The 13,457-nt window shown below is 41.2% G+C and overlaps 3 protein-coding genes across 3 annotated transcripts; all 3 read left to right on the top strand.

Annotated features, from left to right (window-relative positions):
- The first annotated feature begins 1,330 nt into the window (after positions 1-1,330).
- Positions 1,331-4,033, top strand: LOC137966140 (vacuolar cation/proton exchanger 3-like). Its single transcript, XM_068812665.1, has 10 exons — positions 1,331-1,597; positions 1,715-1,782; positions 1,890-1,918; positions 2,019-2,215; positions 2,311-2,523; positions 2,717-2,842; positions 2,939-3,055; positions 3,148-3,318; positions 3,453-3,543; positions 3,629-4,033. Exons 1-10 carry the CDS (start codon positions 1,331-1,333, stop codon positions 3,688-3,690), a joined length of 1,341 nt encoding a protein of 446 aa, XP_068668766.1. The 3' UTR covers positions 3,691-4,033.
- A 3,185-nt stretch (positions 4,034-7,218) lies between these two features.
- LOC137966026 (thylakoid ADP,ATP carrier protein, chloroplastic-like) lies at positions 7,219-11,169 on the top strand. Its single transcript, XM_068812465.1, has 10 exons — positions 7,219-7,660; positions 8,459-8,515; positions 8,632-8,694; positions 8,885-8,941; positions 9,146-9,229; positions 9,318-9,386; positions 9,470-9,582; positions 9,682-9,851; positions 10,524-10,602; positions 10,700-11,169. Exons 1-10 carry the CDS (start codon positions 7,325-7,327, stop codon positions 10,800-10,802), a joined length of 1,131 nt encoding a protein of 376 aa, XP_068668566.1. The 5' UTR covers positions 7,219-7,324; the 3' UTR covers positions 10,803-11,169.
- A 626-nt stretch (positions 11,170-11,795) lies between these two features.
- Positions 11,796-13,299, top strand: LOC137966478 ((S)-8-oxocitronellyl enol synthase CYC2). Its single transcript, XM_068813103.1, has one exon. It carries the CDS (start codon positions 11,900-11,902, stop codon positions 13,031-13,033), a length of 1,134 nt encoding a protein of 377 aa, XP_068669204.1. The 5' UTR covers positions 11,796-11,899; the 3' UTR covers positions 13,034-13,299.
- Positions 13,300-13,457: the final 158 nt, after the last annotated feature.

Below are 13,457 nucleotides of genomic sequence, written 5' to 3'. Positions count from 1 at the left end.
TCTCGGAAGAATTATCAAATCTTGGAACGCCGTCAGCATTTATGAGAATCGTCGCTCGATCGCTCTGTAAGCCATTATTGTCCCTTCAGGCACCCATGAGCTGCAGGAATCATCTCTCTTCCACTTGTCGACGGAGATGGCAAGTAGCTAGCTTGGCTAGCTTATCTGATCTGTGGGAAAATGCCATTTTCTGGTTATCAGCAGTAATTTACCGAGTTTCATTGAGTTTACATGTTTTTAGGATCGACAAAAATCATTTAGCTTGTATTTTTTTTCTGAACATGATTGTGGAGTTAATAATTTTTAATTATTATTCTCCATGGAGCTCGTATATGGGTATTTTACATTATTTTATAAAATTTTATATTTTTACCATAAATTCCCGGATCTCCTTGCGAGCGTTCGCAGATAAACCACAAATAAATGACCAGAGAAATGCCCCGGCATGATCATCGGAATCAACAAGTGTCGATTATGAAATGATCAATTTACAGGATCATTTCAATCGTCAAGAATTCACTAACGAGTACTGGAAATTAATATTGTACTTCCGGCGGATGCCAGATGCGTGTAAACCACTCCAACCTGGTTGTTGGAGGAATGGGTTTCTCTACCAAGGGGTGCCGTTTCGGGCCTTCTTCCTTTTTCCTGTTCTTCTGTATCATCCGCGACGGACGGTGATGTTCCTCTGTATGTCACCTCCCTGTTTCAGGAAAGTCGGAGTTAGGCCTTCGATGCAACAGAAACCTGAATCTCTAAACAAGAATAAAAATTGAATGATTACCTTTTCTCGCAATCTGTTGAGGGCAAGATACCATGTTGGAAAAATTATCGGATTTCCCGATATTAAGCGGTTGGCATTTGGATTCAGTCCATGAGAGTCTTCTTCGTTGTTGAGAACGGTAAAGACAAAACTGGGTTTACTGTAACTGGCAGTTTCTGTGTGCAAGAGAGATACCACGTAATGCAGCTGTGAAATAAACAGAACGACACGTATCGATAGAACTTGTCAGAGTTAGGCATGGGGAATGTCCTCGTTAGCAAGGCCACGAGCTGGGGTTTGGCAGTCTGCGGAGAGCGGCCATGCAGGTTGCACGAACAGAAACAAAAAATGAAGCTTCCGGGAAGATGCATCGGGTATCCATCCTCCACAGAAGCTCCTCCGTTTATATATAACTGCTATCATTGATCATTCCCTCCACAACAGAGAGGATAACCTCTTGGCTTCACTCTTGGACTGTTTTCGACTACCGGCCAGTCACCAGCAGTCTCTCTCATTCAAGCTCGTCGCTTGTAGCGATTTAGTATCGGAGTTGGATTACAGGGGAAAATGGGTTCTACATACGAACCGAGGAGCTTGGAGGGTGGGAATCTCAAGGGTTCAAGCAAGGAGGTGAAGCAAGGGAGGACCGCCCACAATATGTCTTCATCTTCTCTCAGGAAGAAGTCGGAACTGGTTCTTGTGTCTAAGCTTAGAAATGGCCTGTTTAGACAGTTCTTGACAAATCTCCAGGAGGTTCTCTTGGGCACCAAGCTCTCTATTCTCTTTCCCACCGTCCCCCTTGCGATTATCGCCCATATCTACCACTTTGGAAGGGTACAGTTCCTTCGTCCATTTTTCTTTCTATGAAGGAAAAGAAAGAAACTGATCAGATTGCATTTGCAGCACATTCATAAAGAGGATTACTGATTATGTTTATATCTCCTACAACAGCCATGGATTTTCGCCTTGAGCTTGCTGGGTCTTACTCCGCTGGCCGAGCGTATTAGCTTCCTCACAGAGTAAGTTCTCCACAGGTCTCTTTCAAGTTCTACGGACATTAATTAAGTTTGCTTCGCAACTCGGACACAAATCTCTAACTCCAATGCTTCTTGTATTGGTTGAGCAGGCAAATCACTTATTTCACCGGACCAACGAGTAATTCCCTAGCTCTTCTCCTCCTTTCTGCTTGTCTAGTTCTGTCTATGATTTATTTCTGAAAATTGAACCTTGCTTGCTCTTCTGTCTGATATTACAGTCGGAGGGCTTCTGAATGCAACATGTGGCAATGCAACCGAGTTGATCATCGCACTCTTTGCGTTACACCGAGGGAAGATAGAAGTGGTGAAGTACTCTCTCTTGGGTTCTATCCTCTCCAATCTGCTCCTTGTTCTCGGCACTTCTCTCCTCTGCGGAGGACTGGCTAATCTGAAGAAGGAACAAAAATACGACAGAGTAAGCTAGCCGATTCGCCCATCTTTTCCTCCACAAGCCCCTGATTCATTCTTGATAAGAATTTCCCTCTAATTTGCCCGGTTTTGCTTCTGCAGAAGCAAGCAGATGTGAACTCCTCCCTTCTGCTACTGGCCTTGCTCTGCCACATGCTGCCCTTGATGTTCAGATACGCTGCAGGCAGCAATTTGTCCATGAGAAAGCAAACTCTTGTATTGTCGAGAGCCAGCAGCATTATCATGCTCATCGCTTACGTTGTCTATCTCGTCTTCCAGCTCAAGACCCATCGCCGGTTTTTTGAAGCTCAAGAGGTAGGTTTCATTATTCCTCGCTTTCGTCGCTCTTTTCGACGCAGCTATCAGTTTTTTCTTCTGGACTCCATTAGGATTCACGTGAGTAGGAGGTCAAAAAAAGCAATGCTGGTTAAAGAAACTAGATAACAAACTACTTTGAAGAACTATGAGGTGGAATTACAAAGATATCCTTTTCCCTGTCCTTGTTCAGGAAGAAGACGGCGAAGGTGAAGCGGATGAAGGAGCAGTGATTGGATGCCCTAGTGCAACAGCTTGGTTGATCGGAATGACCGCTGTTGTTGCTCTGTTATCAGAGTACGTTGTGGGAACGATTGAGGTATTGGGATTGATACCTCTCTGCAACTTTTTCTTCTGTCGTTCTGATACAGTTCCAGTTTTGGAGTTGCTAATGGCCTTCGAAACTGTTCACCAGGATGCAGCCGAATCATGGGGGATTTCTGTGTCCTTCATTAGCATAATCCTGTTGCCGATTGTCGGAAATGCAGCTGAACATGCGGGTGCTATCATTTTTGCATTCAAGAACAAATTGGTACGATAATGGCTTTTTATTATTTTCTGAAAGTTTGGATTAAATGGTCAGGGTTTTCAATTGGTCTTAAGTATAATTTGGATGCTGTGCAGGATATCTCTCTCGGTGTTGCTTTGGGGTCTGCAACTCAAATAGCCATGTTTGTGGTGCCGCTAAGTGTACTCGTTGCATGGATAATGGGTACCAGGATGGATCTTGACTTCAACCTCGTGGAGACCGGTTCGTTGCTGATAGCAATTCTGATGACAGCCTTCACCTTACAGGTTTGTTCATCCTTTCCATGCTCTAACTAAACAAATCGAAATCATGATCTTCTCTTTCGCGTAAAATCATCGCAAAGTGATCATGTGTCTCTCTCATCTCGGAAATTGAACATCAAACTTATTTCTCCTCACAGGACGGAACCTCTCATTACTTGAAAGGCCTGGTTCTCCTCCTCTGCTACGTTGTTATCAGTGCCTGCTTCTTCGTCATGAAAACTCCACTTCGTAAGTACTTCTCAACCATCTTCCGTGTCCGAAACAACAAATCTTTAACGAACTCATCGCTTAACCATCTCCTCCCCTTATTCAGATCAACCAAATACACTCATCACGGGCATCGAATCATCCCAAGCAGCAGCCTTGGCAGCTTAAAAGTTCTGGGCACTTGTTTAAACTTCGATTATTCAAATCGATCACCCCATCAATGAACCATGTTCGACGAATGCGAAGACGTCCGCCGCATTACTGCATCAGTCATTCTTTCATTCCGTTTGGGTATATCAGCTTTTACAGTTCCATTTTACTCGAATCACTCTTCAGTCGAGAAACGTAAGATGGATTCACTCATGGGACGGATTTGAATCTGAGAGTGAAGAAGAACACAGTCCTGTATAGTTCATGTCTCGGTCAAAAAAGGGTTGAATAGAGGAGAGTGATGGGAAAAGATGGCTTATCTGTTTTTTCTTTTTTCTGGTCATGTTTGTGGCTTTGGGTGTTCATGGAATAAATAAATACATCAAGGGCTAATTTTTCTAGCTCTGTGAATAACTTAAAAACCTAATTTTTTTTCTTATTTTATATTTACTCATTATCCTAAGTATTCATGTTGATGTTGTTTTAAGAGAAAAAAAATCTTATTTCTATCAATCATTAATGATAAAATTGAAATAATGGTATTTTAGTAAATAGAGCCACTTTTATAAAGAATAAAAAGTTAGGTACAACTAACGTTGTCTAGACTTGAATTAAGCCAAATTATCTTCTATTAAAAAATTATAAAATGTTAAGGAATAGTCCCACATGGATTAGTGAGTACAAATATCTTGAGTTTATTAGTTGAGAAAGAGGTTTCCTAAGGTTGCTAGTCATTTTGGGATGGGCCAATTTAACATGGTATCTATCTACTTATAGAGCCACAAAAGAAGGCCTACACCTAAACTGCCTACTCCTAAATTATCTACTTGTAGAACTAAAAAAAAAGAGGGTCTACACGTGAGGGGAGTGTTAAGGAATAGTCCCACATAGATTAGTGAGTACAAATATTTTGAGTTTATTAGTTGAGAAAAAGGCATCCTAAAGTGGCTAGTCATTTTGGGATGGGTTTTGGACCCAATTTAACATAAAATAAGAAGAAAATTGAAAATGAACATCAATCATGAATGCAAATGATTAAAATAAGAAGAAAACATTCTTTAATTTATTTAATTTAAAATTTATAATTAAATTAATTTTCCAGTGCACCTTGCTTTGATGGACTTAGGTCCATAGTTTTTTTTTCCTTTGAAAAAATACCTCTTAACTAATTTCTCCCATCGTCTCTGAATGTACCCAAATCCAACTTTAACACAAATTTGGATATTTTTTATGGAATAAACCTGTAATTTAGCATATATTGCAAAAATAATCTTGCAATAATCTTCAAAATTTGACTAATTTTTTGGAATAAATAATACATATAATTTCAATATTGGGGGTTGGGATTTTGTTAATTTCTTGTTGCTACTGCTAAATCAATCACTAGGAGAACTACCAAGGTGTGTTTATGCTAATAGGAAAGTATTGGAAAATATGTTATAGAAAAAATTTTCCATTGACAATTTTTTTCTCTTGATCCTTCTTGATTCCTCTTACCTTTTAAGAAATGTTAAAAAGGATAGAAAATGAGTTTCCTATTGACAAAAAAATGGTTTTAGTCGGTAAACATTTTCTTGTCACCATCTAGGAAACATATATTCTCGTAGGCTGAAAAATATTCTTGTTGTAAGGTTCGGTGAAAAACAAACTTAAATGGAGGTAAATAGGTTTGTTAACTTTTGCTACTAATTTTAACTCTTTTCACTTAGTTCATATGTGTGTATTTTTTGTTCTTTCAATTGATTCAAAGTGCATATCTTATTTTACAATTTATGGTTGTACATAATGATCTGAATACAAGAAAAAACAATTACAAACAAAATACACATTGGATTTTTGGGTGGTTAACAATCCTTCCACAGATTACAGTCCACCGTCCAAGATGTTTTAACATCTTGAGGCTCCACTAAGATTAGGTTGCCATAAGGCTTCTATAGCAAATCGCCTCTAAAGCCAATTGCAATACTTCCCACACGAAAACTTTCATCACTCAATTGATCACAACAACCAATTTACAAATAGACACCCTCAATTAGATTTACAACAACTAACCAGGCATAGTACCCAAGACCCATAAAGGGATTTTTCAACAACTTATTAGGCTACACAAGCTTAGACCCATATAGGGATTTTCAATAGCTTATCAGACATAACGGTTTAAACCCACAAAAGGATTTTCAGCACCTCAGTAGACTAACTAGCTGTTATGGACTCCATAGCATCATGAGTTATCCACAGGCGTAGGAATTAAATTATATCAATTTACTTTTAATGTAATTTTATTTGGTTTGGTTTGGTTTGGTTTAGATGTAATGTGGCGTGAACCACTTGACCTATGGGTCTCTTTTGTAATTCCGTCTCCAACTCTATTTAGGGGGACTTCAAGGGAAGGAAAAATCAAGTATTGAGAAAATTAGAGTAAACAGGTCAGATTTCCCTTCCGAGGTCTAGGTCGGATTCTCCATCTAAGGTCTCGAGCTTCATTCAAAACTCCATCATTTCACATGCCAGAAACAAGAATCCTCTTCCAGCGTCAAGAACAAATATGGAGGGAAGAGAGGAAAGAAGGGTAACTCGATCCATGACTCAGGAAGAACCTAACACTAGCCTGCCTAAACCAAATTTCCAATCTCTATTTCTCAACAACAACAACTTCACTCAAATTAAGGTTTTCTTATATTTCTCTCAAAGTCCCTAAAACTTATAATGGACCTCTATTTATGGGGCAGTGGCAATGATTCAACAACCCAACCTTTTTCTCTTCCTCATCTTATCCCTTTTCCCTTGAATAGGTACATAGGCAAGGGGAGAAGGCCACAAGAGAATACTTATTCTCCGTTCACTTATCCATTGACACCTTTACTTTAATGTGGAGTCTTCCTAAGATGCTATGTGTCACCCATGTGTCACCCCTCTTACTTAGGTGAAACATTCATACAACATTACATGTTACTTTTTGTACCACCTTTTTTGTTTATGTAGCACTTCGATGGCATTTGTTTTTGTGACTTCGATCCGATTTTGATTGAAACCTTGATTTTAACCTTCGATTGACCCTTGGACTAATTCATCATAATTTGACCTTGTTTGACTTGGATCATTGAATGATCCGGACCGTTGATTAAGGGTCCTAGGATGGGACTTCATGTATAATTTTTTTATGTGAAAAATGGAGAGCAGCCCCAAGTCTCAATTTAATATAAGCTTCATGTCCTCACCTATTTGTTCATTGGCCTTGAGCCGCAATCGCGTATGCGGGGGCGCGAAAATTTAGCGAAACGTGAGGCGCGCGAGAGAATCCCGTACGGTAATCCAAGACCCAACCTTTACTAAATTTCCCCCCACCCCCCGCCAGATTCACGGCGAAACACTGGTCAATGATTTCTCCAGGACAATGGAAAGATAATTACAGGTCTTTGGTAGACTCCCTACGGGACCCGCTGGTTTGTGAGCTCAAACGCGTCTGTCGATATCGCCCAGTGCCTCGTGAGAAATTCTTTTTGCCATATCGGCATGGGCCAAAGATATCTTGTGAGTTTTTTCAAACGCCTGGGTGCCCCTTAAACACCTTGCCTGCAACTCCATTTACCTTATCTCCTGTCCGTGTTGAGGATTTTTTTTTTCCTCTTCGGTGGTGTGGTTGGCAGATGACATGAGGGAAGGCGTGTTGACATGGCGGCCTATTCCGGGGTTTCAGAAGCCGGCGAAAATTTGGGATGAAGGGGAAGAGGAGGGAGGCGGGATGGTAGGGAGGGCAGAGAGAAGAGAGAGGCCTTTTGCTTCTCTCACCGTGGAAAAAAAGGTGGTTTCTGAGAAGGAGTTTATGGTGGAGGGAGAGTCGCCTACAGTGGGCCAGCTCTTGAAGCATCCGTTGGCGATGCTTGCTTTGGTGCCTAAAGACGCCGCGCTCTTCGCCGCTGGGGCTGTTGCCGGCGTCGCTGCTAAGTCGGTTACTGCTCCCTTGGACCGTGTCAAGCTTCTCATGCAGGTTATTTGTTTCCTGAATTTTATACGAGTGCATTGAGCTTCATGAAATGTGGGACAATTTAATTCGTTTTTTTAATGTTCTTACTGCCATTCCCCTGCAAGAGAGCTAGCTTGCTTTTATCGTGGTATTCAAATTGGTTGTTTCTAATAGCATGATAATGTTGGTTTTGTGAACGCTTTTACTTCAATTGGTACTGTTTTCCCATTCTCGTCTACGCTGCCAGAAGGAATGATGAATGGGTGGGGGGTGCTGTTTCAAATGGTCATATGCTCCTTTGCATTAACTAATATAATTGAGAAAACTTATGTCATCTGGGTTTGAATTTGGAGCGTTCAAATAATGATGTTCAAATAGATACCCTCTGTCAATTGCTTTATTGCCCAATTCTCCGTATCTTCCACAGGAAAACACCCTGTTCTCGAGTCTTTTTCAACTGATAATATCTAGCCAAATTTCTTCTTAAAAAAATGTCCCCCTGAATTCCCTCGTGCTGCTTTTGTGAATTCTATATAGTGATTACGTTCTTTCTACTCAGTCTTTTCATCTAACACGATCGCTTTTTGTTATTATTAATATGAGATAAGTAATTTCCTCTTGCTTTCTATGTAGTTTAAGCTTTTAGCTCTCCTGCAATAGATTTTTTTTTATAAATACTTTAAATAAAATGTCAAACTGCTTCTGCAGCAAACAAATTACTATGTTTAAGTCAATAATATTAACCTTATCAAATGTCAATGGCCACAACGTATGGTGATACATTTGTCTCTCATGGTTTCTGAAGCCTGTTCTATTCTGCAGACACATGGGTTACGGGTTATGGAAGAAGGTGGAAAGAGAGGAATTGGTTTCATTGAGGTTTGCACTATCTTGCTTCTTTGCCTGTATATTTCTCATCCATTTATGTTAAGCTGTGAAATTTTTAAGCATCACAATTCCTATTGCTTTCACTAATTCATTTCATTACTTCTTAGGCTATGGCTTTGATTGGGAAGGAAGAAGGAGTTAAAGGTTATTGGAAGGGCAACCTCCCTCAGGTATATTTTTCTTCTCTTGTACTTCAAGCTCTTATTTGAGTTCCCTTAAAAAAATATGCTGCTGCATAATCTAAACTAATCTGTTTTGCAAGGGAAAGCTAAGTTCTAACCATTGGTCTTCTAGTCTCTAAACCTTAGTTCACTTTTTTCTCATTCTGACAACTCAGTACATACTCAAACTATTTTGTAGGTGATACGAATTATTCCATACAGTGCTGTGCAGTTGTTTGCATATGAAACCTACAAGGTATTGTTGCCTTTGGCCTATGGAACCAATACTAACTTTGTCATGTCTGAGGCATTCAATGCCACATACATTTTCTCAATACCATTACAGTGTTTACTCTCCTCTCAAAGAAAAATTCACTAGCTTCATCTTTGTTCGCTGAAGTTTCACAATTTATTGCAAATTGTGCACATATGTTACTTATCCTTTGCACTTTGACTTTAGAAACTTTTCCGGGGCAAGGATGGAGAGCTGTCAGTTGTGGGGAGGCTGGCAGCTGGAGCTTGTGCTGGCATGACTTCCACTCTTGTAAATTTTTATCTGGACTCATGGATTTCGTGGTATTTTTGTATCAATTGCAATACACAATTAATCATCCATTCCATGGTGTTGGCAGGTAACATACCCATTAGATGTTTTGAGGTTAAGATTAGCAGTTGAACCAGGGGTGAAAACGATGTCTCAGGCAAGAACTATGTTAATCAATTTTGTTTCCTTACATGGAATTTGGATATTTAATGATGCAAGTTATTTGTTATTTATTGTCAGGTTGCATTGAACATGCTAAGAGATGAGGGGGTTGCCTCTTTTTATAGTGGTCTTGGACCTTCTCTCCTTGGAATTGCTCCTTATATTGCTGTCAACTTTTGCATTTTTGACTTGTGAGTTAGCTGTTTCAATGTTCAGTGGCTTTTATAGAGTATTAACTAGAAGAATATGAGCTGAAACTGAAATTAGTCCTATTGAAATTTAAATGTTAGGGTAAAGAAATCACTACCTGAAGAGTATCAAAAGAGGCCAATGATATCTCTAGCTACTGCCCTGGTGTCTGCAACACTTGCTACTGTTACGTGCTATCCTTTGGACACTGTTAGGAGGCAGATGCAAATGAAAGGTTCACCGTATGGAACAGTTCTAGATGCTTTTCCAGGTAACTGCTATATGCCAGAAATGAAAAAAAAATGTTCACTTATTTTATCTGCTTGATATGTCTCATTCTAGTTAGCTCAGGTCAGACTAACAGTAGACAGGAGTTCTTTCTGATTGTACAGAAAATGTGGTACTCAGTTAGATAAGGTTCATTATGTCTTGCATTGAGTTGGATGTGCTTTCCAACATTTCTGCTCTTGTGAAACCTTAATGCAATGTTAATCTTGGTGTTCAGACAACTTTCCAAGTCATAATGCTCTCAATCAATTTTGTTCACCCCAGAGAAACTGCACTAGTTTCTCAGATTTTGGCTTAGAAGTAAAATTTCTATTTAGGCATTTATTCTACACATCAACTGGATCTGGGAAACACTCTTACATGTGCAGATTGTATGAAGAAATAGAAGGAACTTAAGGGAGTTGAAATATAAACCGGTTTAACTAAGAAAATTGGTTAGACGTCCACCATGATAGTAAACTATGTCTGTTTTCAACAAGTAAATTTCCAAATTATGGAGATTCAGTTTAACCTGATAAAAGTCATTAAGATCAAACCAGGGAAACTGAGATGTGGGTTTGTTTTGATGCACTCACTTATTCCTTCAAATGGCCAAAAATGTAATTGCTTGATCCCAGTATCTGTGACAAACTGAGTGCGTTTTCACTTAATGCAGGTATCGTGCAACGTGATGGTCTGATTGGGTTATACCGGGGCTTTCTGCCCAATGCTTTGAAAAATCTACCAAACAGCAGGTCCGTCTTCCACCGCTCCTCCAAGCTTTTAGACAATCTGTCCTCTTAACTTTGCATGTATCATTTTTACTGACCATCTTTTCCTTTGGTTCTCCAGTATTAGGTTGACAACCTTTGATACAGTCAAAAGCTTGATAGCAGCCAGTCAAAAGGAGTTTCAAAGACTCGTTGAGGAAAACCGGGTAAAATTTGACAGCTAAAGCATCAATTCTTTCAAGTTTCACCATTCATGTTTCGTAGCATATCAGTTTTGCAGTAGCAAGAGCAGTAGGCTCTAAGAGTAACTTGTAATTCGAATGTGTAGATTAACATTGATTGTACAAGTGTAGCAGAAGTTATATTTCATATAAGAGATTTGTGGACTACATAAATTCTTGTGAAGTGTGAAGATTCCTGTGCATTGTTATGCAGTTAGATCTTCACATATATTACAGGCATGCAATGACTATCGGACTCACCTTCAGCTTCAGACATTGTCAAACCAGAGATTGCTACCACACGAATCACAAGCTCAGTTTTTTTTAGATTTTGTCCAATTTGAAATGATCTTTTTAGCCTTATTTTTCTGAGTAGGAAAAAAATTATAGAAAATAAAAAGATTTTTCGAATCGGAGAGATCTCCTAATTTTTATTCAAACCCTCCACTCGCTTCTCCTGCACGTAATCCGTGAAATTCTTATTTCATTTGAAAGATTGGATCCTCTCGAGCGTCGTAATTCGTAACATTCATCAGCTATTCTCGTTTCAATTTGTCTGTTGCTAACGCATTTTTAGAGTAATTTATTTGCTGATCCCTCTGGAATTTGAGCTCTTCCTGTGTCTTTACTTCCGGAGTTGAGCTGGAAACAAGCAAGAGTGCAATTACGGGCACCTGGAACATAAAACAGAAATCGTAAAAACTCAACCCATCTGAGAATATCCGCAGGAGTTTGAGGTGATTTTCTGATTCCATTCATGGGTAACGGTGTAGAGTTACTGTAGAGTATGGATTATTCTCCTTTGTTCTGTTATTAAACTACTAATATTGACAAGAGAGTTTCCTCTCTTGCTTCCCATTCTGGCCGACGAATCTTTCTATTACAGTCGACAAGCAACGAAAAAGAAAAGAAAAAAAAAATTTCATGTAACTTGTAAGTATTTTAATGGCTTCAAACTAATTTTTCAATTTGTTTTCGTTTAGTCTTTGCGTCATTTCCGTGAGGCCACCACCAACATACCTGATGGCTTCGCATAACCTTGTCTCTCTGGTTATATAAGCAGAACTGGGGGCAGGAAACTGAAACAACTACTGACAGCCATGGGAGAGGATGAGAGTTTGAATGCAGGGTCGGCGACGAAAGTTGCCCTCATTGTTGGTGTCACCGGACTCGTCGGCAAGGAGCTAGCAGAGCTCCTGGCAGCGAGATTCGATTGGAAAGTCTATGGTATTGCCCGGAAGCCGGACGACGGCCCTGTCTCCGGCCGCCGCGCATTCCATTTCATCCCCTGTGACCTCGTGGACGCCGAGGATGCAACTCGGAAGCTCTCCTCTCTCCAGGACATCACTCACGTCTTCTGGGTTACTTGGGCCACCCAGTTCCCCCACGACAGCCAAGAGTGCTGCGACCAGAACCAGACCATGATATCCAACGTCCTCGACGTCATCGTCCCTCGATCACCCACGCTGAAGCATGTCTCACTCCAGACGGGAATGAAGCATTACATACCTTTAGGCGGTCCTTTCGAGGGATGCACCGACGTCTACGACGAAGAAACCCCGCGAATCGCTGGCGCGAAGAACTTCTACTACGCGCTCGAGGACGTTCTCAGAGAGAGACTCGCCGGCAAGGCCGGCTGGTCCGTCCACCGTCCGGGTCTCATCTTTGGCAGCTCGACGCGAACCTGGTTCAACGTCATGGGCGGGCTCTGCGTCTACGGCGCGCTCTGCAGGCACCTCGGCCTTCCCTTCCGGTTTAGGGGCTCGAGAATGTGTTGGGAGGAGCCGTACCTTGACCCGTCGGACGCGCGGCTCGTGGCACAACAACACTTCTGGGCGGCCATGGACGAGCGCGTGGCGCGGGCTGAGGGCGAGGCCTTCAATGCGGTCAACGGGCCGACTTTCACATGGAAGGTGATCTGGCCGGCGCTTGCGGCGAAGCTTCAGGTAGATCTACCGGAGGAGGAGATGTTCTCGCCGGAGTCGACGTTTTCCGGAGAGATGGCTGATAAGGGCGGTGTGTGGGAGGGAATCGTGGAGAGAGAGGGGCTGCGCCGGACGAAGATGGAGGACCTGGTCAACTGGTGGTTCATGGACGCGCTGTTGCGGTGCCCCATCAAGATGCTGGGGAGCCGAAAGAAGGCCGACCGGCTCGGTTTCACAGAGACTCTTGAACCGCTCGAATCTATCTTGTATTGGGTCGATCGAATGAGGGAGGAGAAGCTCATTCCATAAAAATCTCTCTCGTCTCTCTCTACGTCCACCTGTAATAATTTTTCAGCACCGGGAGGGCTGGTCTTGCTGCCCCTATTCCCATAAGAAGTGAGGGGCGCCCAACCTTCTCACTATAGAGAAAAGAGGGGAGGTCACCCTTTTGTCTCTCTTCTTTATCAAAATTTCACCCTCCCCCTCCATGAAAACGCAATAGGCTCTCTTCTCCACCGGAGATCAAAACAATTGGGGGTTAGTTCAAAATGAATCAGAGATGAATTACTCCTGCATCACTCAGTTCATTCAATTAGGCCGTTAATCCAAAACAATACCCCCTTTATTTGAATCATGTTAGGTAAATATGCTTAGGCAAAAATAAGAGAATTAGGTTTCATACATATTTTACGAATCATCCATATGAATCGCGCGTGGGACATGTTTCTCCCTC

Source organism: Aristolochia californica, unplaced genomic scaffold, assembly GCF_029961685.1.
Source record: "Aristolochia californica isolate CCGP_79_NKW_82.1479 unplaced genomic scaffold, dmAriCali1.0.hap1 SCAF_5, whole genome shotgun sequence".
NCBI classification, from domain to species: Eukaryota; Viridiplantae; Streptophyta; class Magnoliopsida; order Piperales; family Aristolochiaceae; genus Aristolochia; species Aristolochia californica.
Note: the sequence above shows the minus strand (reverse complement) of the source record. Positions and strands in the feature narration are given on the sequence as shown.

Excerpts from the sequence above, each read along its gene's own strand:
- LOC137966478 (XM_068813103.1), top strand. The coding sequence starts at position 11,900 with ATGGGAGAGGATGAGAGTTTGAATGCAGGGTCGGCGACGAAAGTTGCC.
- LOC137966026 (XM_068812465.1), top strand. The coding sequence starts at position 7,325 with ATGAGGGAAGGCGTGTTGACATGGCGGCCTATTCCGGGGTTTCAGAAG. Across the intron at positions 8,516-8,631 it reads GAGGAATTGGTTTCATTGAG|GCTATGGCTTTGATTGGGAA; the intron begins GTTTGCACTATC and ends ATTACTTCTTAG. Across the intron at positions 9,852-10,523 it reads AGTTCTAGATGCTTTTCCAG|GTATCGTGCAACGTGATGGT; the intron begins GTAACTGCTATA and ends CACTTAATGCAG.
- LOC137966140 (XM_068812665.1), top strand. The coding sequence starts at position 1,331 with ATGGGTTCTACATACGAACCGAGGAGCTTGGAGGGTGGGAATCTCAAG. Across the intron at positions 1,919-2,018 it reads TTATTTCACCGGACCAACGA|TCGGAGGGCTTCTGAATGCA; the intron begins GTAATTCCCTAG and ends CTGATATTACAG. Across the intron at positions 3,319-3,452 it reads TGACAGCCTTCACCTTACAG|GACGGAACCTCTCATTACTT; the intron begins GTTTGTTCATCC and ends TTCTCCTCACAG.